Here is a 27,188-nt window from a genome sequence, read left to right as displayed (position 1 = left end):
AGTAGATAAAGACAGGTTGTTTACCCTTTCCACAAGAACAAGAGGGCACTCTCTAAAGTTAAAAGGGAAGGAAGTTCTTCTTCATTCAGAGAGTGGTAGAAATCTGGAACGCTCTTCCGGAGGCTGTTAAAGGGGAAAACACCCTCCAGGGATTCAAGACAAAGATAGACAAGTTCCTGTTGAACCAGAACGCAAGCAGGTAAGGCTAAACTAAATTAGGGCACTGGTCTTTGACCTAAGAGCTGCCGCGTAAGCGGACTGCTGGGCACAATGGATCACTTGTCTGACCCAGCAGCGGCAATTCTTATGTTCTTTCATTCATTTCAAATACTCCCAAATCTAGTTATTTCCTAAACTTCTCATTCTTTAATTCTACCCACACATTCTACAACCTCCTTTTAGTCTTCCTATCCCTTCCCTCAATCTTGCTCTTGAGATTTCAAAGCCTGTATATCATACTCTACTTACATGCATAGCAAGGATGCTGCGTGGAATGAGTTCTCGATGCTGCCGGATGCTGAAATGCCATGTCTTAATCCTCATCATGTCATCGAACATGAACTCCAGATACAAACGCCCTTCCACACATACCTAGAAGGGGAATGCAGTTGTAGAAAAGTTTAACAGAAAAACAAAATTAGACTGTAATAAGCCAAACTCCAGATTACCCTTCCTACAGTACAATGTTATCCTAGTTACACAACAACAAACTTTATGTTCAGTTATTCCATCAAATTAATTCAGTGGCTGGTCAGATATTCATATGTTAATACATTGAAATAAACTAGAAAATATATGGCTTCTTATAGTGTTCCTATATTTTCTACTTTCTAGGTCTCCTAATGTTCTAAAACAAATTTCTCTGTATTTCAGAAACTCAATTTTACTGCTAGCAGCTTACATGACAGTAGAAGTATTAGATATGTGTCTAACACCAGATTGAAATAAAATAAATTATACTACAGAGCATAACATCTCTTTAGTGCACAGTCCAAGGTAGCAAGGGGCAAAAGAACTCATTTAATTCTTCCTCTTCTCCCCATCATCTTCTAAATGACATCTTTTCATAGACAGCACGAAGAAGCCCTGCAGAACCTATATATCCACTATCTATTGGAAAATATATATCAAGTAAGGACCTAAGCTCTTTTTCTAGTGCAATAGGGATGGTATGCTGAATCATAGGGATATACCTCGGCAGTCTCCAAAGTCCCAGGTGGAATAGATAATAAGCCTGTTCAAATTAGAGGATCCACACATTAAATTCTCCTGTGAAGCCATATCTACCTTATAGAAGTGAGTGAACTTATGAAGGAAAGACTATGTAGCTGATCTACATATCTCCTCTGGAGGTATTGCCTGTAACTCTGCCCAAGAGGAAGCTGCTACTCTTGTCAAATGTGCTTTCAGCAACACTGGTGGTAGTTTGCCATAGATAATAATGTATGCAAAGGAGATTGCTGCCCAAATCCACCTGGAAATTGTAGCCTTAGAAGCTGGTTTGTCTCGCCTCTTCTAAGCAGGGACAGTCTAATGTCAAAATGTACAGTGCTACGTAAGCCCTTCAGTGTTATAGAAGTAGTGGTTAATACAAAGAGATGGTCCGATAGATGAAACTCATTACTGTAGTCACTTCCAAATAACACAAAAAAACTCTGCGGATATCTAGAATCTTTAAAGCCTTGTCTTTCCTCTTAGAACTTGTAGGTTGAAAAGCTGGAAGTTTGACTTCCTGGTTGATGTGAAATGCTGAAACCACCTTTGGTAAAAAGGAAGGTACTGTATGCAAGGTCACACCCGCTTCCATAATCCTTAGGAATGATTCCCTGCACAACAAAGCTTGCAGTTCTGAAACTCTTCTAGCCAAGGTAACTGCAACTGGAATACTGCTTTGATCGTAAGATCCATGACAGAAGCTTCCTCCAAAGGCTCATATGGGGCCTTCCAAAGACCCTCTAACACGATGTTGAGATTCCAGGAAGGAAAAGATCTCAGACTGGCAGCCTAAGCTTCAGGGCACCTTTGAATAATCTAATAATGTCTGGGTGAGCCTCTAGTGAAACTCTTTTCTTGGCCTCTAAAGCAAGCAAGGCCTGCCAACAGCACCTTAAGGGATACCACTGCTAATCCCTTGTCCAGGCCCTCTTGTAGGAAGGGCAGTACAGACAATACTAGAGATTTGTTAGGCTCCAGAGTCTCCTTATTGTTCCAGGGCCGAAAAGTCTCCAATGCCTTGGCATATACTCAAAAAGTGAATGGCTTCTTGACCTTCAGTAGGGTGGTAATGACCATGTGCTCAAGAACCATGCCATAAAACCAAAGCAACCCGGACCCATCTGGAGTCAGAGATATTTGTCCTCTTGTAGGCATACTAGATGTGCATACCACAGATGCCTGAGCCAATCTAGGGCAACGAAGATTACTGCTATAGTAGTCCAGACTTTGGCCATAGTTGAACCAGGGCGTCCAGGCCTGCACTTCTGATTTCATATCTTTGGCTGAAGAACCGTGGCGTTTTCCAGTTGTGTGCTGCCATGAATAGATCGAACATCGGACGCCCCCAATGTCTGACAATGTCCTGGAATGCTCTCAAAGACAATGACCACTCTCCTGGGTCCAATGTCCGCTGCCGAGATAGTCCATTTGTACATTGTCCACTCCAACTGCATGTGCCACCGTGATGGCTAGCAGTTGTTTTTATGCCCAACGGAACAGGGCTTTCACCTCTTGCTGGAGTGATGCACTTCTGGTGCCTCCCTGCCAGTTGCCATAGGCTACTGCCGTGGCATTTCCTGAGAATACTCTTACAGCTCTGCCTTCCAGAACACACTGTAGTTTCTGTAGTGCCAGGCGTACTGCTCTCAGTTCTAGTCTGTTAATCAACCACTTCTGTTGGGATGGTGTCCATTTCCCTTACACTAGTTGACTGCTGCAGTGAGCCCCACCAACTGAACAGGCTGGCATCAATGGTCAGCATAACAGAGGAATTGATCTGAAGTGGACTTCTCTTCGCTAGAGACTGCGATCTGAGCCACCAGTGCATGCTGCCTCCTGTCCAAGGCAGAGAAGCTTGTAGAGAGTCCCTCTAAGAAAACCAATGAGACAACAGCACATCTTGGAGTGGATGCATATGTGCTCTCACCCAAGGCACTACTTGTACTGCAGCTACCAACAATCCCAGCACCTGGAAATTGTACCACACCATCAGCGTTGGCTGTGACAAGAGGTTCATGATTTGTCCTCAAAGCTTCTGTCTGTGTGCCTCTGGAAGAAAAACTCGGCCTTCCACCATGTTGAAGAGAACTCCCAAGTGTTCCAAAGACTGAGTTGGAACTAACTGGCTTTTGCAAAAGTTTACAATCCAGCCCAGATTCTGTAAAGTTTTTATAACTGCCATACTGCTCTTTCTCCCTCCTTTTGGGAGGGGACTCTGATGAGCCAGTCATCTAAATAAGGATGCACCAGCCAGCCTGCTCTGCAAAGATGAGTTGCTACCATCACCATCACTTTGGTGAACTTCCTGGGTGCTATTGCCAGCCCAAAAGGCAATGCTGAGAAGTAGTAGCAATTCTCCAAGATGTGAAATCTCAGGAACTTTCTATGTGCCGGGAAAATTTGAATGTGGGGATAAGCTTCAGTCAAATCCAGGCTGGATTGTTGAAATGAAAGATTTCACTGCCTCTATCCAGAACCGCAGAACCCTCAGGGATGCATTGACATGTTTGAGATCCAGGATGGGCCTCCAGTCATTGGAGCCTTTCTTGGGCATGACAAAGTATATTGAGTATCTGCAGAAGCCCAAGTGTTCTTCCAGAACTGGTTCTATGGCTTCAATGTCCAGCAACTTGTTTAACATTGCCTGTACTTGGGCCACTCAGTCTGGTCGGCCTGCCGGAAACCCCATGAACCCCAGTCAGACAGAGGGTATGCGAGCTCTGTCTTGTAACTCTCTCTGATAATATCCAAGACCCAATGATCTGTCATTATGTGTTCTCAGGCCTCCAGAAAGTCCAAAATCTGACCTTCAATTTTCTGTGAGACGGCTGGAAGGACTGGCATTATTGTGGCTTCTTGGTTGCCATTGTAGCCTGGGAACCTATAGTCTGGATTTTCTGGTTATTGGAATCTCTCTTATCTGGATCCTTGATAGGTTCTCTGTGACAAGCCTCCTGAGGTATACTGGTGAAAACATTGTGATCCCTGAAAGGATCTTTGAATCTGATGTCTAGCTGTTCAAGGTCTGCTGTCCAGTAAGGACTTGAGGCAACAATCTTCCACAATGCCTCTTCTTGGACTGTGGGGGTCTCCGAGTCAATTCAGCATGCTGTGCCACTATTCTGGGACTCCTGGGGGAATTTTCACTCCCCAAACAGGCTAAATAGCCATGTGCCATGCCTCAGTTGCCACGAGGGAGCTGAACTTGAAGTTCCTGCCTCACAGTTTCACTTGACCCAGCAAGTGGTTAAAGGATATTCTTGATTCTTCAGCCTCCCATCCTTTGCAAACAAGACATGATATAGGTGTATTAGAGTCAGAGGACTCCATCCCTGGTACTTTGGAAGAAAAGTGAGGTGTTTTGGAGGATTCTGAGAACTTAGAAAAAATAATTTTGAAAATCCAAGAGGGCTAAAAACAGCTTAAAATCATTTCAGGATTGACCAAAACATCAAAAAATAGTTTTAGTGTGGGAGGGAGACCAAGGCTCTAGCTGCAGAAACAATAAAAAAACAGTTTTTGAAGACCACCCCCCCACTCCCATTTTTCCAAAGGCTATCATAGTCTTACAGACCTCCTGCTGGGGAATGGTGGTGGTGGTGGTGCTGCTGCTGCCTGCTTCAGCTCCTCTCAGGTATAGCTGCTTTAGGAGAGGCCCTCTAATTCCAGTCACTCAGCCAGTTCACTGGGATCTTTAGGCTGATAGTCGGACCTCCTGGGCCAAACCCTCAAACCCCTAGACATCATGAAAAGTGTGGGGAGGGGGAGACAAATGTAGCCTGTACTGCAAGTTTCAAGTTTATTTAAAATTTGTTTAATCGCCCTCTCATATATTCAGGGCGATGTACAATTCTAAAAATATTTTATAACAGTACACAGGGGAACAAAAAGTTCATATAACAAATACATGACTTTCATAACAGACAGGACTAGTAGGGTAAATAGGATAGAAATACAATATTGGAGGCAGATGAGACAATCAAGGAAAATTACAAGAGGAGGGAATTTTGTTTTGTTTTTTAAAAAAGATGGATATTGCTTTAGTTTTGGTGTTTTTACGATGTCTAGCAGTCAAATGCATCCTTAAAAGAAAACATTTTAACTGACTCTTTAATCTACCGTTTTTTCCTCCCTTAAGTAGATTGGCAAGGAATTCCACAATTAGAGGGCCACGATGGAAAAAATGTATTCTCTTCGTGAAATTAATGGTTTTAAAGTGATGGAACAGTTAGCAAATGTTGGTCATTAGATCGAAGAGTTCTAGTGGAAGCGTAGGGAATTAGAATCCTGTCGATAAAAGCTGGAGACTTATGGAGTTGGGCCTTAAATAACAGACATATTTTGTAAACTATTCTATGCGATACTGGGAGCCAATGAGATTTTTTAAGAAGTGGAGAGACATGGTTGAACTTTTTTGCATTCATGATAATTTTAATAGAGGTGTTTTGAATTATCTGTAAATGCCTGATCTCTTTTTGAGTAATACCCTTGAATAAGGCATTACAGTAATCGATTTTGGAAATGATCAGTGAATGGATTAATATGTTTAAGGATTTTGGTCCTAACCATTTAGAAATTGAGCGAATTTGCCGTAACCTGAAAAATGTTGATTTGACTATACTGCTAATGTGATCATGATAGGACATGAATATGACCCCTAGAATTTTGATGGTAGTGACTGCCTGAAGAGTAAGTGTAATGGGGTGGTTGCATTTTAGGCCTTCTTTCTATAGAAAACGCATTACATTTGATTTGGAAATGTTAAGAGCAAGTCTATTAGTAGCGAGCCATTGATGTATTTGCTCAAGTTTCTTGGTAATTGATATTGATTCTGAAGGATTCTCAGTATCTATTGGATATAGAAGTTGAATATTGTCTGCATAAGCAAATGCATTGAATCCAATAGATTGACAAAGAGTCATTAAAGGTGCAAGAAAAATATTAAATAGAAGTGGAGAAAGAATAGACCCTTGAGGAATTCCATAGCTTGAAGAAATTTTATTTGGACTGGCAGAACGATTCTCAAAATAGGAGCGAAACCATGCAAGAACATGATCAGTGATACCATTAGCTTCTAGGTGTCCAAGTAAGAGATCATGATCCACGGTATCGAACGCAGAAGAAAGATTGAGGGAAATTAGAAGCACAGACTTATGATGATCTAGATCAGTGTTCTTCAACCTTTTTACACCTATGGACTGGCAGAAATAAAATAATTATTTTGTGGACTGGCATCGGTCTGCGGACCAGCGGTTGAAGAACACTGGCCTACGTTGTGGGCCAGACCCCACCCATCTCTGCCCCAGACCGCGTCCCATATCACTAATTGTAACACTATTTTTTCCATTCATTTTTCAAATATACACACAATATAATCTTATTAACAACACATAATGGTTAACCACAAAATTAAACTACACAAAGCACACTGTATGATTCTCAACATTCATTCCTACCAGAAAACTCCATGCAAATGCAGGACCAAAAACTAAAAGTACTAATATTTACAACCAAACTCTAAGATTCAAGACTCTGCATGCAGTACAACCCCCAGAGAAAAAGAAACAAATTCATTTCTTCCTGAACAGTGTAAAATAGACAGCAGGTGTAAATTCCCAAAATTAACACAATTCAATCACTAAATTCAAAATTAAAATCATTCCCCCTACCTTTGTTGTCTTCCTCCCTCCATGCTGCGCCTTACCTTCTGGCCTGCCCCTGGTGCTATCTTCAGGCCAGCTCTCTCTTCCTCACTGATGCAGTGCAGAAAGCTACGGGCAGCGGCTCCTTGTGCGTCCCGCACCTCATCTGGAAGCCTTCCCTCTGACTTTACAACATCAGAGAGGCGGCTTCCAGTTCAGGCGCAGGACGTGCATAGGAGCCGCTGCTGTGGCTTTGTGCACTGAGTCAGTGAGGAAGAGGGAGCCGGCCTTAAAATAATGCCGCATCGATCGCACCGTGGACCGGCGTTTGAAGAACACTGTTTTGGGCCCGATGTACATGCCAGCCCTGTGGACCGGCAGGAAATTTCTATGGAGCGGTGGTTGAAGAACACTGATCTAGATGGTAATGTATAACCCCAAAGGAACACTATTAGCACCCGAACAACCTGCGTTCCAGCCCCTGACCAAGACAAAGGAGCGAGCAAACACCAGGGGAACAGACCCTGAGCTCCACAAATCTTCAGCAGGCTGGCTTAAACAGATCCCCAAAGGATACACTTGCCAGCTACAGATTTAAAATATGCTCCTCTCCTCATAGGCTGAGTATACCCTTAACAAAAGGGAACTCTGACTTCATGAAAAAAACTAACAACCAGAGTGAAAAACCGCAAAATAAAAAAAAAATAAGCCAAGCAGATCAGAAGACAACTTTCATGCTCTCCTGCACAAAGAAAAGCTGAAGGGGGCAGCAGACTCCAGGGAGAACGAGGAAGTTTCAAGAACTGATTTGACATCTTTCTGCAGTTTGCTCGCAAAAATAAGAGTACCCTATGGTTCAGCATACCATCCCTATTGCAATGGCAAATGCAATTATTGATCCACTCCCTGATTTTCACAAGAGTAGACTATGGAAATAATAATAATAATCTTTATTCTTGTATACCACCCAACCATGAGTTCCAGGCAGTTCACATCAAAGAAGGACTATATAATCAGTGAAATATACATACAGGCAGAGATGCAACGATATTCAAGTTACAAACTTATCAAACAGCTGAAGGTAGCCTTGTCAAAGAAGTCTTTAGCTCAAGCATAGTTGTTATAGAACATGACAATGCAATGGTTATGAGCTAGAAGTCATGTCTCACTAATGCTATAGAAATTGCACCGATTGCTTAGCAAAGGCAAAATTATATCCTGTCTTGATATACAGTAACCTGAGAGCTTCAAAAAACTTTGCTGTAGATACCATTCACCAAGACAGTGGGTTAGTAAGAGAGCCTTTTCTGTTATAAGCCCTACTTGGTGGACTAACCAGGTAATATTTTTGCTTTCATAAAATGATGAAAGCATGGTTTTGGCAATGTCCTTTGGGAAAGCAAAAGTTTTAAAATGTTTTATATTATAATATTGGAGAGGGTATAATAATATGTTCTGGGGATAATTATTAGTATTACTTTTTTCTTGTTGTATCTAGGATACGAGATTAAGGATTTTTTTTTTTTTTATATATAACTTTTATTGAAATATCAAAACACAAGTACAAATGCATAACCATGACCACTTTCGTTATTCCTTCATAGTGATTTATTACTTTGATAAACCAAAACAGTTACTGAGTTGCAATCCTCCCCTCTTAATTCTATCCCCCTATCCCCCACTCTTATCTCCCAATATCTAGAGTTACAAATTTAACAGATAACAATGAGCCCTATGAGGTATATATTACACTTTTACATTTTTAAATGTTCTGTTGTACATTTATGTTTTTATTATGTATTTTTGGATGTTATACATCATTGCATCCCCATTTGATGGTGGTCAATTCATAACAGCAAAATAAGAAATTGCATGTAGCACTGAGAGAAATGAAGACTAATTATCACCAAAAGAAAGATATGCATCATACTGTCATGGCCTACAATGCACAACACCTTAATAGAGCAGACAGCTCTCTTGGCTCAGCCATAGGGTGTGTAAGGCTCTAGATGAAATAAAATAAGTAACATTGAAAGCCTCAAGATGACGCACCATGTACATGTCCACAAACTTGAGATGCTTGTAATTTCCCCCTCCCCCACTAGGGTCTTCATTCCCAAGGACAGTACTTTGCAACATTTTGGGGGGAGGCATATCTAGCCAATAGAGTATTTAGGAGTACTACAATGAAAACACATGAGACATATTTGTATATACTAGGAAATCCATTGTATGCATATTCACTGTGGTAATTCTGAAAACCCAACTAGCCAGTTAGGCATTGCTGCTCAACCCTTTTCTGAAGGTAGGGCCCCTCTCCTTGAGAAAGCATCCACATTTATAGAAATGCAGATGCTGCATACAGCTGGAGTGGATGCCCCATTTCTGGAAACAAGACAGTGATGAGTTAGAATAAAATAAATACATAAACAAACAGACTTCTTCCCCTTTATCCCTAGGATCCCAATTGTGTAGCTGAAAAGAAACACAAACAGCTAATTTGCTAATAGTCAAACAAAAAATGTGTTACAATTACTCCCATTTGGTGAGCATGCACAACTGCTTGCTGCAGTTAAACTATTTAATCATGCATTAGCTGGATTAGTAAAACTCAACTTTTCTTTACTCAGCTCTATTGCTGCTCTCTCATTTGTTCGCATTCTTAGGTCTCCTTTCTTTGTTTTAATATTTTACATTTCATTTCACACTTATTTGCAGAACAAAGTGGGCATATTCTGCAGTAGCCATGACCTCCACCCCCACCAGTTTTTCTAAAAATTGCCACTATGTCCTTTATTTAGTTTCTTACGCTCAAGCTGAATAAATGCTTTTAGACCAGCATGGGAGCACCCTGTTTCACAAATAGGTGATTGTATAATCAAAAGATTTCAAAAGCTCAGCAATAAAAATCAAAATCCCCAAATAGAGAGGATCTTATTGAATTCATTGATTTTAACATCCAATCAACTCGCCTAAAGGATTTTTGTTTGTTTGTTTGTTTCTGTTGAAACTGCTGCCCCCAGAGATCAGTGTAATGTCTCTCCCACTTGGGTACCTGAGTGAACATGGGTTTGCCATGTTGTGTGACCATGGTGCACTGATCACAGTCCAGTGACACAAAGTTATTGTGGAAAGACTCCTTGGGATGCTTCAGAACATAATACAGCTCTGTGGCCCCTCCCTCAAAGATACTGCGGAAATAACGAGGAATCAGCGTTCGGCCAATTGCTGTAAGAAGAGAGATAAAAATATCAAATGTGACCCAAGGTTATTTCAGTATGCCAGCAACATGTCTTATTTGGTAAAGACGAGACATGCCTCTTAGTCAATACAAGAAAACCAGACACGGTGATAAAGGAAAGACAGAAGAATGACACAGTTAAGAGAAACATGAATAGAACGTAACTTTTCTGTACAGCATAAAGAGAAAGTGGAGATTCTCCAAGGACAAGCAGGCATTATATTCTCACATGTGGATGACATCATACACAAACCCAGTACAGGTACTGCCAAGTGGGACTGTCACTTTAAATCTTTAGGAAATGCTCATACCCTTCCTGCCCGACCAGCTCACGGGACTATCGGTTCTTAGTTTGCCTAAGAAGCTGTCTTCAGTTTCTCTTCAGCGTGTCAAACTTAAAAATCTTTTTCTGCCTTCCTGTTTTTATTTTATTGTAGTTTTCTTCATAATTCTTCATTTTTCTTTTTTTTTCTTAGTCATTCCCCCTAATTTGGTTACATTTCTTCAGTTTTAATTTTTTGGCCTTTGGGTCACTTCAAAATCTTTTTCGCACCAGGTAATGTCGAAAGTTTTCAGCGTACTTTTTACTTGAGCTCCCCGGGCTATCGAGCCTTTTGACTTGGTGGCAGCCATTTTTTCCTCCATGTCAAGCAACCTAGAAATCTACTTGATATAATCAAACTATTTCAGACTCTGACCCCATTAATTGATGTGTTTAAGGTCTAGTTCCTAACCGAGACATTTATCATGACCTCTGTCTACATATGGTAAAGAGGACACAAAGCCCAACAACTTCCATGTGTGAAAGACTTTTTGATTTAGCAACACTGAGCATGATGGGAGATCCAGGACCTGATGAAGAGCCTGCATTGACACCGGCATCAGTATCAACACTGCACGTATTGACACCACATAAAGAAAGACGAGCATCGGACTATCTCCAAATTCAGAACTCAACGTTTTCGTCCATACTTCTCCCATCAGGGGAGGCTACCCATAAGAAAGCTAGGCATCATAAACATTCTTCCTCTTCTAGGCATGGAATGGTCCCAGGAATCCACCTCATCAATGTAAGTGTTGCCGTACCGTATATCACTCTCCATCGCTGCAGATCAGGTCGAGGTATCAGACTGTAAGCCCACCGGGTCAGACAATGAAAATACTTAGAGAGCACCTGATTAGATTGTGAACCACTCAGATGACTATGAGTATATTTTAAGAGGGTACCGCACTAACAATTTAATCCCAGTCAAGCACAGCAGTTTTTCTTAAGTTTAAGCCTAAGGAAATTCTCCTATATCTAGGATAAATTTTATTGACTACTGAAGAGGTCTTGCAGCCACCTGCATATTCCTCCAAGTGTTCTCCAGGCAACTCCTTAGTCCACTCCATTTCACTCAAGGCCTCTGTTACAAGTGTCTACTCTTTCCTCTTCTCCCTCCATGGCTCCTGTACACCTCCTCCTCTTGATACTGATTTGTCCCAATCTTTTTCTCCACCCCAAACCACTGAACTCCTGAAAACCACAATGCCTGCTTTTTGAATTCATCATCTCACCTTCCCTTTTGTATTCTACTCTCTTCTCAGCTCTAAAGCTTCAACATTTTCTTCCTCTCAGCCAATCATTCCCACTATATCTGTGTGTATCTCGTCTGTGGCACAGTCCTCGTGCCTCTGCTACTCTTGTCTGTAATCTCACTCCTTATTTTGTTCTCTACCAGGGATATCAATCCCAATCCTGGTCTTCCTAATTAACTCCCACCCTACAGTACTCATGCTTTGATCTTCTTCTCCAACTGCTCCATCACAAATTTCTCTACTGCAGTTCTTCCCCTCTCTGACCATCATCTGATAACTTTCACAATTCTGATAACTTTCACAATTCATCATCCTACCACCCAGACCCAGTCAATCTCCACAAATGCATTTAGGAATCTTCAGGCTATTGAACCTTGCACTCTCTCCACCAATGTTTCACCCATCCTCTCAACTACTATGCTATACAAAGTCTGTCAAAAGAGGTTGTCTCCTCCTATAATACCATTCTCTTTCTCTAGATACTCTCGTTCCCCCACTCCATGTTCTGTAAGACATGCCAAACCCCAGCCCTGGCTGACCTTGAAAATCTGTTCCTGTGCCAGGTCTGCTGAAAGTCTTTGGCTCAAATCCCACTCTCATGCTGACATCATACATTTCAAATTTCTCCTGACTTCCCCTCCAGTCTGCTCTTTCATTTGCCAAACAGGACTACTATACCCATTTGACTAACACTTGGTTCGAACCCTCGCTGTCTCTCTGCCACACTGAGCTCTCTACTCAAAGTACCTCACCTCCAACCCCTATATCACTTACCCCCAGACTATGGCTGAGTACTTCTATGACAAGGTTCACAAGATTAACCTGAAGTTATCAACCAAGCCACCTCCATCTGTCCCTTCCCCAGCCCACTCTTTCAACCCTCCTTTGGCTCCTGCCACCTTTTCTTCCTTTCCTGAAATCACTGAAGAAGAAACTGCATATTTTCTTTCCCCCCTCCAAACGCATTATCTGCTCCTCTGATCCGATTCCCACCCATCTACTTAGGACTTTCTCTCCTACTGTCATCCCTTCCATCTGTCGCATTCTCAATCACTTTTCAGTGCAACTGTCCCTGATGTCTTCAAACATGCTGAAACTACACCTCAAAAAACCTTCACTGGACCCCACCTGCCGTTCCAACTTTCGCCCCCATCTCCCTCCTCCCTTCTTATCTGAGGTACTTGAACGTGCTATTCATTGTCATTGCCTTGACTCTGTTTCCCCTATCTATTCTTGACCCATACCAATCAGGCTTTTGCCCTTGCACTCTACGAAAACTCCAATGTCCTGTTCCTGGCCAGATCTAAAGGCCTCTAATCCATCCTCATCCTTCTCAAGCTATGTGCTGGTTTTGACACTGTAGACCATCTTCTCCTTGACACGCTGTCCTCACTTGGATTTCAGGGCTCTGTTCTTTCTTCTCTTTTTACCTCTCATCTATCTTCTTATCTGGATGCCCATGGAAGCAAGGGTTATTTTTAAGTTTGCTTGCCTTTGCTTCAAAACCATAACAGGTTCATCCCCAATCTATCTATCTCATTATTTTGACTTTCCAGGCACAACTTGTATACATAGTGCTCATTTGTTCGCTTTCCCATCCTTGAAGGGCTGTATCTACAAGAGATTCCTCGATAGAACATTATAATTCCAAGCAGGCAAATGGAATAAATGTTTAACCAACTATCTCAAACGTTTTTTCTTACCAAACTTCTAGGAAGTCAATTAAAATTTATCTCTTTGACAAATTTCTCTAACTCTATTTCTACCATGATGTACTTCTAAAATACTTCCAGGAAAAATTGATTAATCTTACCATGTTAATGTAATTTTGAAAGTTTTTTGTAATATCGCTGTCTGTATACAGTCTCTTCCTCTGTTAACCGCTCTGAACTGTTTGTGGTATTGCGGTATATAAAAATAAAATTATTATTATCGCATCTTTAGTGTATGCAGTGGTGGATCCTCCCACTATTAGTCTAAATTCGTTTCCTTGGTGCTCTGATCTCCTCCCATGGTTTTCAAAATCACCACTAGGCTAACAACTCCCAGATCTACCTCTCTACACCAGAAGTCTCTACAGGAATCCAGGCCCAAGTCTCAGCTGCCTGTTTGACATTGCTGCCTGGATGTCCCACTGCCACTTAAAACTGAACATGGCCAAGACTGAGTTACTTATCCTTCCACCTAAACCTACCTCTCCTCTCTCCCCACTCTTTCTCAATGGATAACACTCATCCTCCCTGTCTCATCAGCTTGCAAACTCAGGGTCATCGTCGACGCCTCTTTCTTTCTTTCTCTGCACAAATCTAACAGCCCACCAAAACCTGTCATTGCTTTCTCTATATCATCACCAAAATCTGACCCTTCTCAGAGCATATTACCAAAACTTTTATCCATTTCTATATCATCACCAAAATCTGACCTTTCTCAGAGCATATTACCAAAACTTTTATCCATTTCCTTATTGCCTCTCACCTAGACTACAACTTGCTTCTCAAAGGTCTTCCAAGTAATCATCTCTCTCTCCTTCAATTCATTCAAAATTCTGCTACACAACTTATAGTCTGCCAGAATCACTGCTCACTTGACCCCTTCTCCTCAAATCATTTCATTGGTTCCCTATCCATTTCTGCATACAGTTCAAACTCCTCCTATTGACTTACAAGTATACTCTGCACCTCAATATTTCTCCTTCTGTCTTCCTATACTCTTTCCTGGGAACTCCGTTCATTGGGCAAGTCTCTCATCTGTACCCTTCTCCTCTACTGTACTCTAGACTACATTTCTTCTCTCTTGCTGTACCATATACCTGGAACAGTCTGCCTGAATCAATATGTCAAGCTCCATCCCCGGCAGTATTCAAATCCATGCTAAAAGCCCACTTTTTTGATATTGCTTTTTAACTCCTAACCCAGACTCGCTTGTAAAGCACCCTTGCTTGAGAAAATTCCTGACCTCTAACGTGTCCTGTTTATCTTTTTTATTCGATTGTAAGCTCTACTGAGCAGGGACTGTCTCTTAAATGTTCTAGCAGCATTATTGAAATAAGTAGTAGTAAATACAAAATAAACTTAGAAATACAAATAAACTTGGTCTCCCAAGCCTAGACCAAGACACCTACTCTCCAGGAAAAGATCAGGGCTATGCTCAAACAAGAGCTTTTGGGGCTACTGCAGATGCAGTCTACATAAGTTATCTTGGTATCCATGCTTATCTCAGTCCAGCCTAATACATTGAGGCATTAAATTAAGAATGAGTTCATGCACCCCTGCTTGACATTGAGTATCAGGGTCAGAATGGACCCATTCCATGCATGTGTCATCATCAGCAGAGGAGTTATCTCCTGGGTCAGATCATTGACCCATGCCTTGATGCATCTCAATATCCTCTCAAACCACTCTCCCTGATTCACCTAGAAGGGTATATTTTGAGGAGTCTGATTCAGATTTCTCCAACTACTCAGAAGAGAATTTACCAGATTATTCAGTGGAAGAATATTATGGCATACCCTTTGATCCTTCTCCTTTGCACACCCTTTACTGACTTTGTCACACAAATGGGTCAAGCTCTTCCCATTAAAATGGAGATAAGAGGATGAACCTCATTCAGACCTTTTGAGCTTCTTTACTATGGATCACCACCAAATGACTGTATCAAGGGGCCTTTACATAGGGTCATAAAGATACCCTATTTAAGAACTAGGAGACCCATCTTTCAATCCAGGTAGCTCCTAGAAAAATTAATACAATGTACAGAAAACAAAAAAGTGTCCAGGTTTTGAGAGAACACAATTTCATCATCACTCTAGTTGTGGAATCTGCTCTAAAATTCTCACGCAGGACTAGGTCTTATGCTTCAGCAACTCCAGAAGGGAAGCCAGAACATTGGACTCCTTTGGTAAATGCATTTTTTAATCATCCATGCTCAAATAGAATTATGAACTGTTTCTTAAGTTACAACTTTTGATTAAACAAACCATTGCTTTCACAGTCTGAGTGTTGCAAGATTCTTCAGAGTCTGATCCTGAATGAGATTAATTACTGCAGTATTATGTACTTGGGTTTACCTGCATCAATGATACAATCCTTACAGGTTGTAGAAAGTTATTCTGTACTTTTGCTTTTTTGACTTCAAAAATATGAACACATTACTCCTTTTTATAGATAGTTGGAATGGTCGACTGTTAAAAAAAGTATTCAATTTAAGTTGCTGATATTGATATTGTATACCAATCTTGTCAATATTTGTGTGATCATTTATACTGGTATGTGTCAAGAAGACCTCTCCGGTCCGAAATTTCATATCAACTGGTATTACTACAGTTAGAGAAGAATGACTTGAAACTACTCAAAGGAAAATTACTCAGTTGCTGGCCCTATGGACTGGAATAAACTTCCAGTAGTATTGCATAGAGTACAATTTCTATTTAAAAGACTGTTGAAGCAACATTTAATCATTCAGGACAGATTATTTAAAGAGACTGTGATATGAGACTTCTCTGATGTTTGTATGGATTCTGTATGTTTTAACTATTATCTGTTATGTATGTTTTTATGAACACCGCTTTAGAACAAGGCGGTTTAGAAATTTGTAATCTATGAAATGAAATCAGTCCATTTATTTAAAATCCTTGCTTAAACTCACACAATGAGGAATTCATCCTCAAGAGAAACTTTAAAAGTTCCAATACATACTTATCCAAAAGCTTGCTCACTACCAGAAAATTTCTAGCTAGAGGCATATTTGATGCATTTAATGCATCTCCTAGAACAACAGCAGTGGCAATTGCTCTGCATCGTTTATGTTGACGCAGGGTTCAGTCCAAAAACACCTTTTCAGATGTTCCTTGCAAGGGTGACCTTCTCTTTGGAATCAAGATTAAAGAGGTGACTGATAAAATTTAAAAAAAAAAACCACACAGACACTATGACAAGTTTGTCTAAGCCTCAAATTTCAGTCTTCTTCTTCTTGTAGAAGATATTCTGCTCCATTTAGATGTTCATACTACTATAACATGAAATATCATTCCATTCAGCTATTTTCATTATCCTCTAAGCCTGCTGGTCAGCAACCCTATGCTAAGCAGCAAGATATACAAAAATCTCAACCAAACAGCAATCATCTTTATGACTCTTTTCTAGATAGCACTGCCAATATTCCCCTGGCTCTACTTCCTACTCTCCCCATCGGAAGCAGATTGATTTTCACCGTTTGACTCTTGTCACAACACATCAGTGGGTACTTCGAACTGTCACTCAGGGCTATGCCCTATGCATGATCAGAAATCCTCCAAACCACCCACCAAGAGTCTCTTTTCAACTCCCCCCAGAAGACCCTCCTTCACCAAGAACTCTCAGCCTTTCTTCAGCTAAATGCAATATAGTTTGTTCCTAAACAGGAGAGGGCCAGGGGTTCTATTCAAAATATTTCTTCATACCAAAAATGACTGGAAGCTTTTGACCTATTTTAGACCTTTGAGATCTAAACAAATTTTTGCTGAAGGAGAAGTTTTGAATGATCTCTTTGGGAATCCTTCTATCCCAGCTAGAAAAAGGAGATTGGCTTTGCTCTCTAGATATGAAAGAAGCCTACACTCACATATCCATCCTAACTGCTCATAGGAAGTATTTCTGCTTCCGCATACGTCCTTGACACTTCCATAACAAAGTGTTACACTTCGGACTAGCCTCTGCTCCTCGTGTCTTTAACAAAATGTCAAGTGGTAGTTGCAGCAACCCTTTGCTCATGGGAGTTTCACATACTTCCCTATTTAGCCGACTGGTTAATCAAAGCTTCATCACCAAACACAGATCAGCATGAGATAACCTCAACAGTTCATCTCCTAGAACTTCTAGGGTTTGCCGTCAACTACCAAAATTCACATCTACAGCACAGGGTCTGTCTTTTCTACCTGAGCAGAGGGTTAAAAATCTCATTCACCTACGTCAAATAATCTCCACCTTCAAGTGCACTTCCACAAGCCACATGTTATGCCTTCTTGATCTCAGCTAGTTCATGTTGGAAGAATCAATCACATAGCATCAACAGTTCATGTGACCCCATTTGCATGTTTTTACTTCAGAATTCCACAATGGACCTTATCAACCCAATGGTCCCAAGCCACGGGACTCCTGTCTGCTCCAGTACAAGTAACCCCAGATCTAAGTCACTCTCTTCAATGGTGGATGTTACTGCACAACCTTATGCAGGGTCTCCATTTCCAACCCCTTCCCCATTAAAAACTAATCACAGATGTTTTGATGGTGGGCTGCGCAGCTCATCTAGACCGTCTCCACACTCAAGGATTGTATTCTCACCACACACAGACCCTCCATATCAATCTTCTAGAGCTACAAGCAATAGGAAACACACTCAAAATGTTCCAGGACCACCTCCTTCAACAGGCAGTACCTTTCCATATGGCTAATCAGATTACCATTTTCTATTTCAACAAACAAGGAGGTGCAAGATCTTACCCCCTTTGTATGTAAACAATTGACATTTGGAATTGGGCCACTGATCATGAAGTACTTCAGGTTGGTTTATTTAGTGGGGAAGCAGTATGTGATAGCAGACAAGTTGAGCATACTTCTTCAGCCTCACAAATGGTCTCTCAGCATGACTGTCTTCCATCTGATTTTCTCTCAATGGGAGAACACCAGACAGATCTTTTCATTTCCCCTCAGAACAAACTTCTAAAATTCAGTTCCAGCCTCTTTGCCCCAATTGTATGGCATCGGGCACCTTTCTGCTTCAATGGAGGAACAAGTTCCTCTACTCTTTATCCTCTGATTCCTCTCATAGGGGGAAAAAACTCTAATAACTTTATTTTTATACCACAGTACCTCGTGGTTCAATGCGGTTCACACTTTGCCAGGATCAGAGCACCACAATCCTGATAGTCCCTTTCTGGCCACACCATAAGAACATAAGCAATGCCTCCGCTGGGTCAGACCCGAGGTCCATCGTGCCCAGCAGTCCGCTCACGCAGCGGCCCAACAGGTCCAGGACCTGTGCAGTAATCCTCTATTTATACCCTTCTATCCCCTTTTCCAGGAGAAAACTGTCCAATCCTTTCTTAAACCCCAGATCTGGTTTCCACTTCTCCTAGAACTTTCATCCAAAAAGCCGTGGAAATGTCAATTGTTTACAACATTATACACTCCTTCATCCCAGCCCCCACTCATTAGCACCAACAGCACAGTTTCTTTCCCCAAACAGATAATATCCTTTTGACTTTTAGTTGTAGTATCTGGGAAGTGTCTAGAAAGCCTTTCACTCAGTGCTGTTACCACTTTAAGTGGATACTGTTCTTTTCCTGCTGTACATTGCATTCTCTAGAACCCGTTACCTGTCTTCTTCTATCAATACTAGACTACCTTCTATAACTTTCCAGTGCTGGTCTAAAAACCAACTCAGTCAGAGTTCACCTCAGTGCTATCAGTGCATTCTACTCACATCTAGACAAAAAGCTTCTATCTTTCGTCCTTTAGTAGTCTTGTTTCATGAAAGGTCTCTTTCGCACACAAACACCTAGCATGCCTCTAGGATCTCAATATGGTTTTCTCATGAAGTCTCCCCCTTTGAGCCACTCCCATTTTGCTCTCTGAAACTTTTCACTTTAAAAGTAATTTTCCTTATAGCACCATGTCTGCATGTTGTAGGAGTGAACTTCAAGCTCTTGTCTCACATCCTCCATACACAAGATTCTATCATGACAGAGAAGTCCTCTGGATGCATCCAAAATTCCTCATTAAAGTAGTCATGGAATTCTACCTTAACCAATCCCTTCACATTGGACTTCTAGGTAGTATGCCACAGCACACTTAACCAGACTAAGCCCCACAGGAAGACCTCCCATCTCTTTGTAGCTTTTGACCCTAACAGATTAGGGGTTCCTGCTTCCAAGAGAACCATCTCCAGTTGGCTAGTGGACCAAATCTCCTTAATGTATTCTCAGCTGAGCTGATATTCCAAGGCCATGTGACAGCACACAATGTGTGGGGCTATGGCTGCCTCAGCACTCATTTCTACACTGTATCTATTGAAGACATCTGCAAAGCGGCAACTTGGTCCTCAATACATACCTTTATCTCTCATTACTGTTCAGATCAAAACTCCAGAAGAAACAGTCTTGTTTGGACAAGCAGTACTGCAAAATCTTTTCACTTCCTAAGTGCCAACTTTCCCTCCAACCCTGTTGGATTTTGCCAGGCTCATGTTTATTCTATGTATAACCTCTTCCAGAGTCATGATGGTAGCTTGGGAGTCCCACATGTGAAAATATAATGCTTGCTTGTCCTCAGAGAAAGCAAAGAGAAAGCAAAGCAGGTGTTCTCCAAGGACAAGCACGCGTATATTCTCAAAACCTGCCCACCTCCCCCCTAATTGGCTTCTTAGCTTTTTTACCCAACCAACGGTCCCACAGGCAGGAAAGCACCGGCACATGTACTGTATGAGCACTGCCTAAAAATTTGAAGTGACAGTGTACTTGAGTTCCATGGATGACATTACCCACATGTGAGAATGTATGCCTGCTGTCCTCGGAGGACATCTGTTACAATAATTATCTTCAATTTCTTATATACCTAAAAAAAGAGAGACCAAAAACATGTGGCAGAAGGATGCAGAATTATTCCCAACTGTATTGTACACAACCAGCTGTTAACTCCAGAACATAGCTCTTGGGCACAATTTAATTTATATTAAAAATATCAGTAAATGTAAGAGGTTAGAATCATAACCAACAAATCTTGGCTTAAGACTGAGCTTCATTCCTGTCATGATATGCATATATTTGGAGATATGTACCATCCTCTCCCCCCTCCAAGTGGTATTATCCAACTGCTACATCCTCACTCTTGACACTCACAAGGACCAAAAGCATTCATTTGGGCATCTTTATGGGAAAAACAGTACCAACGGGAAAGGCCTTCATGTACATCACACATTAAATGACAAGGTTTTACATTCACTCATTCACAAAGCCAACTCTTAGCTCCCACATAAAATGTGCCATACTGTGTCTACCACAGGCCCATCAAGAACAGCATTCTATCTCACATTCAGCAGGCTCCTATTCTTTATTGTTCATATCCTGAGATAAACAGTGGCCTACATGAGTAATGATTTATGAACCTTTACTTCAGGAGCTTGTCTAAATCCATTTTAAATTCAACTATATTAACTTCCTTTACCACATCTGTCAAATTCCACAGTTTAAATTTATATTGAATGCAAATATATTTTGTATTTTATTCCCTGGTTTCAGTGCTACTTGAAAGGATAAATTATTCTTTATGTACCCATTCTTCCCCAATTATAATTTTATAGAATTCTATTGTATATCCCCTCAACCTCTCCAAGCTGAAGAACTCTAAACTGCTAAGCCTTTTTCACAGGTAAGCCATCCCAACCTCTATCTGTCCCATTTGTTCTGTTTGTCTGTCCTAATTAGATTGTATGCTTTCTGAGAATGGACCAGCTATTATACTGTATGTTGCATGTACAGCACTGTGTATGCTTTTCAGCGCTACAGAAATGATAAATAGTGTAATAGTGTAGTGGCCTGAGAACAAGAGGAACAGGGTTCAATTCCCACTGCACTTCCTTGTGACTCTGGGCAAGTCACTTAACCCTTCATTGACCCTGGTACAAAATAGGTACAGTGAAACCTCGGCTTGCGAGTAACCCGGTTTGCGAGTGTTTTGCAAGACGAGTATCAGTGAAGATAAAGTGGAATATTTCCTCTATTATTTAATTTTCGTTGGCACATTACAGCACAGCATAAGACTTTATCACATAATGAAGGTTTATTGCCAGTGAGGTGAACGCCGTTTTAGTGAGGTGGGAGGGCCCTTTCTGAGGCTTTTTCCTTCATTTTTTGGATTGAGTTAGGTCTATGCTGTTCCTGTCTTACATTTTTGGACATCTTCACATTCAGTGTTGAAAGTGTTTACTCTTATCATATTTTGCAAAACGAGCAAAACACTCAGCAAACTTTTGACTTGCAAACCAAGCACTGCCCCGATAAACGAGCACTTATAGACCAGGAAGCGCCGCTTCGGGGGATTCCTCTTCCGTCTTCCAGCCAGTCTTCCACGTCGGGTGCCTTCCACAGGTTGGAGGAACTCTGTCTGGGCCTGCACAGCCGGGTGCCTCCCCGCCTGCGCACTGCGTGTGACGCGTACAGAGTCAATCATCAGTGTTGTGTGCGGCATGCGGGTGGGGCGGCACTCAGCTGTGTGGGCTCGAGTGAGGGCTCTCCAGCTTGCGAGGGGCATCTGACGTGGAGAGCTGGCCGGCGGATGGAGGAGGCAACCCTCTGAAGCGGCACTGTGAGGTTCTCCGGCGGCTGGCGGACATTAGAGGCAATCCCCCCGAAGCAGCACTGTGGGGTTCTTCTTCGGATGATGGACAGAGGAGGCGGACGGAGGAGACGGCGCTGCAGCCCCCGGCACATTCAGACCCCGGGTTCTGGAACGAATCGTTGATGTTGCCACTATTTTCTATGGGGAACTATGCTTTGATAAACGAGCATTTTGGATTACGAGCATGCTCCTGGAACGGATTATGCTCGTAATCCAACGTACCACTGTATTTGTATATAATATGTAAACAGCTTTGACTGTGATCACAGACAGGCTTTTTGTATGGTTCTTGTTTCCAATTGCTCCTTTGACCATGACGATTCAGTCTCCATCCACTGAGTTACTTACTCTCGATAATGCATTCCCCAGTCGCTCAAGACTGGCATCTATTATCAGCACTACACACCTGGGGCTTCCAGATCCATGCTCTTCACAAAAAATGTGATTGACCTAAACTAGCAGCATCTACATTAACTCTTGAGACTCCACAGTTCAGATCTCTGTAATGGCCACATAAGTGCTCAAGCCTACAGTATTATTTTGATGGTCATTGCCATGGATTCTATAACTTGCTGTGTACTCAGCGCTATATAAGTGATAAGTAGTAGTAGGCTTTTGGAGCTCTCTGCCAGAAGCAACTGGATCTAAGCCTGTAACTTTACCCTTCCCTGGTTGGGGAGAAAAACCTTCCCTTTCATTTTAGATACTGAAGAATAATTTGAAGGTTATAATTTGCTTTTCCAAGTTGGCTTACCTGCTCTCTGTCTCAGACTTGGCCCTGATGAACCAATTGTCTTGATATGCAAGAACAAGTACACTCTTTTTGTGGAGCACTGCAGCCAGTATCAGTAATCTTTGAGATGGTCTGAAGTGCTATTGGCAATCCAAAGGACAGAGCCTATGATTCCCCAGAACTGTAAAATGTGGAAACTGATGATGTGACTTCTGAATCAGGATGTGCAGATAAGCTTCTTTGAGACCCAAGGCAGTAAAGAAATCCCTTGTGTGCATAGCTGCAATAATGAAAAGCAAAGTCTTCCTTTGGAAATGTGAAACCCTTAGCACCTAGTTTACATCTTTAAGGTCAATAATGGGCCAAAAGGAACCTTTTTTCTTCAGAACTATGAAGTAAATGGAGTAATGACCTATACCCTCTCCTGCTAGGGTACAGCAACTACCGCTCCCAAACTCGGCAATTTCTCTAAACTTGTCAACACAGCTACCATTTTGTATACCAAGGAAATATTTGCAGGTGAATGGGAAAACACTAATGTACAGCCTTGTCTCATCTAATCTAATACCTACTGGTCTGACATTATCTGGGTCTACTCATTAAATCTCAAAAAAACATCCCTCTATTCATTCAGAGAGCATAGACACACAGCTCACCACTGTGTAGCTCTGGAGGTTGAAGCAACATTCAAACAAGGCCCAACTCCTTTCCTATTAGAATGTTCAAAACACCAGAAAATTGGGTTAGCTACTAATGCTTACAGCAACATTAGAGAGCGATGCCTCACAAAGATGGAAAACAAAAGCACACCACACATCGACGATGGCCAGCGTTTCGTTAATTGTAAGCTGCCTCAGGATGTAAAAGTGGTCAATACAGCTCTTTGTGAGGCATCGCTCTCTAATGTTGCTGTAAGCATTAGTAGCTAACCCAATTTTCTGGTGTTTTGAACATTAAGCGGACACTTACTCACTTGCATTGCACAAGGCTTTTTCTTATAGTGAAACATTATATGAGGAGGTTTTTTATGCCAATGACTTAAATGTACCCCAGTTAGCCTCCACTTATTTACAACCTGAGTTATTGGGTTTGGTGGAAGGGGATTCTGAGGCTTTTACCCCCCTCAAGATAATTTTCAGAGTGAAAGCATTTTGAGGTACTTGTAGAGGATTGACCGCTTTTGATTTCAATATCCAATGCTTACAGCAATAATAAGTATCCTCTTTACGGTTCCTTTGGTTTTTCATGTTTTATATGGTTACTGTGCTGTGAACCAGATCGAGAGTGTAGTTGGACAGGAAAGAAAGGTTTGACAACTCAGACCCCCCCCCCCCCAAAGCAAATTAAAATAATAATAATTTAAAAAACCAACTAAATTGAAGATCGGCAGGAGAAATGCCCACTCTATTCTGCCACTGGAACCGGCACAATCACCTGACACTGCTTATCCCCTACCCCCCCTCCCGCAGTGGAAGAGATGTCCACTCCCTCCCACTGCCACGCAACCCCGACACCCCCCTGGCAGCAGAAGATATGCCCACTCCCACCGCCATCATCAAGCAACCCCATATCCAACTCCCTCACACACACACACACCAGAGGGTGCCGAGAACTGATAAGATTTCCAGGACGACATGACTCTCAGGAACTTCCTGTGCTCCAGAAAGATGGGAATATGAAGGTGGGCTTCTGTCAAATCTAGGAAGCTAAAAATTCCCCTTGCACAACCACTGCAATAACTGATCGCACTGTTTCCACACGAAAGCATGGAACTTTCAGCACCACATTGACGTGTGCAAGACCCAGAATGGGTCTTCAATCTTCTAAGCCTTTCTTAGGCACTATGAAGTTTATGGAATATCTACCCAAACCCACCCAACTCCTCGGGCAGCACAAGTTCTATGGCCTGAATTTCCATCCATATACGGACTGTGGCACAGCTCCTGCATGCCATCTCTGGGTGCCCTGTCTTGGAGTCCACAAACCAGACAGCTAGAGGATGGGCAACTTCAAGCTTGTAACTAATCTGAATGTTCAGGGAAGCAGCTCCAGAGCTGTAGTCATTGTGCTTTTTTGGAGGCTAAAGTGAGACAAGTGGAGGCTTAGCTCTGCCTAGGTTCTGAAAATCTCTGTCTTGATCCCTTGAGTACTGCTGAAAGTGTCTGGCGCCACAAAAATTAGACCGCCCGGAGCCTCTCAAAGTTTGCAATCTGCTTTTGGGAAAGACTTCAGCCGGCAATCTAGAACACTGGTCATAAGATCATCCAGCTCCTTTCCGAACAATTGTCCCTTGAAAGGAAGGCTGCTTAGCATAGCCTTGGAGGCGGAATTTTCTGCCTAATGCCAGATCCAGAGCAGTCTTCAGTTTGAGACAGAATAAGCCAAGATGTTGCTCATGACCCTGATAATGATAAGACAGCATTGGCCACATAATCCACTCCTGAAACTACCGTGTTTCCCAGAAAATAAAACAGTGTCTTATATTAATTTGGGGCCCAAAAAACACACTAGGTCTTATTTTCAGGGTATGTACATGATCATCTCTCTCTTACTCTCTTTCATCCCAATTCTTCCTCTTTCTTTTCTCTCCCCCACATGTGCAGCATCTTTCCTCTCCTCCCTCCCATCCCTTGTGCAGCAGAACCCTTGAGCACCCCCTCCCCTGGCCACCAAACCCTCCTGACCCTCTATCCTTCCTTCCCATCCGAACCCCACTACCTCGAGCGAGCCCTATATACCTTCATCCAAAGCAATGTCGGGCCGGCAGCACTCTAAACAGGCTGCTTCAACCTTGTTCGTCAAGGAATTTCCTATGCCGTGTTACTGATATCATCAGTAACACAGCAGAATGAACTCTCCAGCGGAGAAGGTTAATGCAGTCTGTTTAGTGTGCAGCTAGCCCAACGCTGCTTTGGATGAAGGTATATAGGGCTCACTCGCGGTATGCATGGTTCGGATGGGAGGGAAGGATGGAGGGTCAGGGGGGGTTTGGCTGCGTGGCAGGAGCGGGTTGAAGAGTTTCTGCCGGCGAATCCCGGAACTAGGGCTTACTTTTGGGGTAGGGCTTATATTAAGACCTACCCCCAAAATCATGCTAGGGTTTATTTTCGGGGTAGGTCTTATTTTCGGGGAAACACGGTAAAAACTGGGGCAAAGGCTCACCCTGCTCCATTGTAAGCCAACTGAACCTGGAATGACAGGCTCATGCCACAAGAGAGGCCGCTGCAGCTGCTTTAATTCCTAAGGCCAGCACTTTAAACTATCTTTCAAGGATCACAATCACTCTGTGATCCAGTATATCATTTAATACCACACCTCCCTCCCTCAAGTGTTTAGGTACCTGCACTAATAAGGAATCCACCTTAGGCTGAGCAAATATCTGCCGACACATCTGTGCCAAGGATACAGCCTAGCCACTATCTTAGCTATCTTTAATGAGTCTTCAGGAGCATCCCAATGCTCTGTGACTAAAACTTCATGTCAGGATGGCAGGGAAGATGACGACTGAGTTGTCCTTCCGCCAAGGACATAGCCTGCCAGCAGTCCAGCTACAAAGCTGATGGCTTAAACAGCCAGAAGTTACATTGGAAGGAGGGACTCGGCCGAAAGAAAGTCCTGCAGCAGCCCTGTGTGTGATGTTGCTCTTCATCCACAAAGCTTCTAAGTGGGTGGTAGGCTCTCCCCAGGAGGAGAAAGGGGCTGACCCAGGGGAGTCGCAGGGGATTTTATTGGGCTGGTTTTGACCTGTGATTGGGAGCAAGGGGGGGCTGTTGGACCCACGATAGGGAGGGAGGAAGGGAGGCTGCTGCTGCACCCGTGAAGGGGAGAGGGTTTTGTTTGGGCTGCTGGACCAGCTGGAGCTAAAGGGGAGACAGTTGCTGGATCTGGTCTGGGGATTGGGGGGGAGGAAAAAAAGGTGCTGGGTGGGTTGTGTGGAGCTGGAAGGAAGGGAGAGGTGCCAGACCCACACCTGGGCACTGAAGAGAGGGGATAGAGTGTTGGACCCATGGGAAGGGGGCTAAAGGAGAGAGGAAGAGAGAAGGGAAGGGAAAAGAAAAGCTAAGCCAGGGGGATGAAGGAAGATTAAGTGAAATATTGAACATAGCGGAGGGAGGGAGGAAAGAGAACGAGAGACACACTGGTGTAAGGGAGTAAGAGAGGGGAGAAGCTGGACACAGGGAGCAGAAAGAGGGGATACAAAAAGAGGGGAGATGGGAGCATAGAACAGGGACAAAAGGGGAATGCTGCATGGGAGGGTATATGGACACAGAGAGAAGATGGCTAGTCATGGGGAGAATAAGAATGCAGAAGGGAGATGCTGAACAGGGGGAGCATAGGGATATAGACGAGTGATACTGTACATAGAGGGAGAGGATCATAGAATGGTGAGAAGAGGGCAGGGAGCTAGG

General features: G+C 42.5%; 1 protein-coding gene across 9 annotated transcripts in view; it reads right to left on the bottom strand.

Moving 5' to 3' along the window:
• Window positions 1-27,188, bottom strand: part of LDB1 (LIM domain binding 1) — a 297,290-nt gene that overhangs the window by 41,327 nt on the left and 228,775 nt on the right. For all 9 annotated transcript variants that reach the window (XM_033940979.1, XM_033940977.1, XM_033940978.1 and 6 more), the window contains exons 6-7: window positions 9,913-10,085; window positions 469-591 (exon numbers count right to left, since the gene is read on the bottom strand). In XM_033940979.1, the coding sequence (XP_033796870.1) occupies window positions 469-591; window positions 9,913-10,085 (296 nt within the window). The remainder of the gene's footprint in view (window positions 1-468; window positions 592-9,912; window positions 10,086-27,188) is intronic.

Source organism: Geotrypetes seraphini, chromosome 4 (genome assembly GCF_902459505.1).
Source record: "Geotrypetes seraphini chromosome 4, aGeoSer1.1, whole genome shotgun sequence".
Classification (NCBI taxonomy): Eukaryota; Metazoa; Chordata; class Amphibia; order Gymnophiona; family Dermophiidae; genus Geotrypetes; species Geotrypetes seraphini.
Note: the sequence above shows the minus strand (reverse complement) of the source record. Positions and strands in the feature narration are given on the sequence as shown.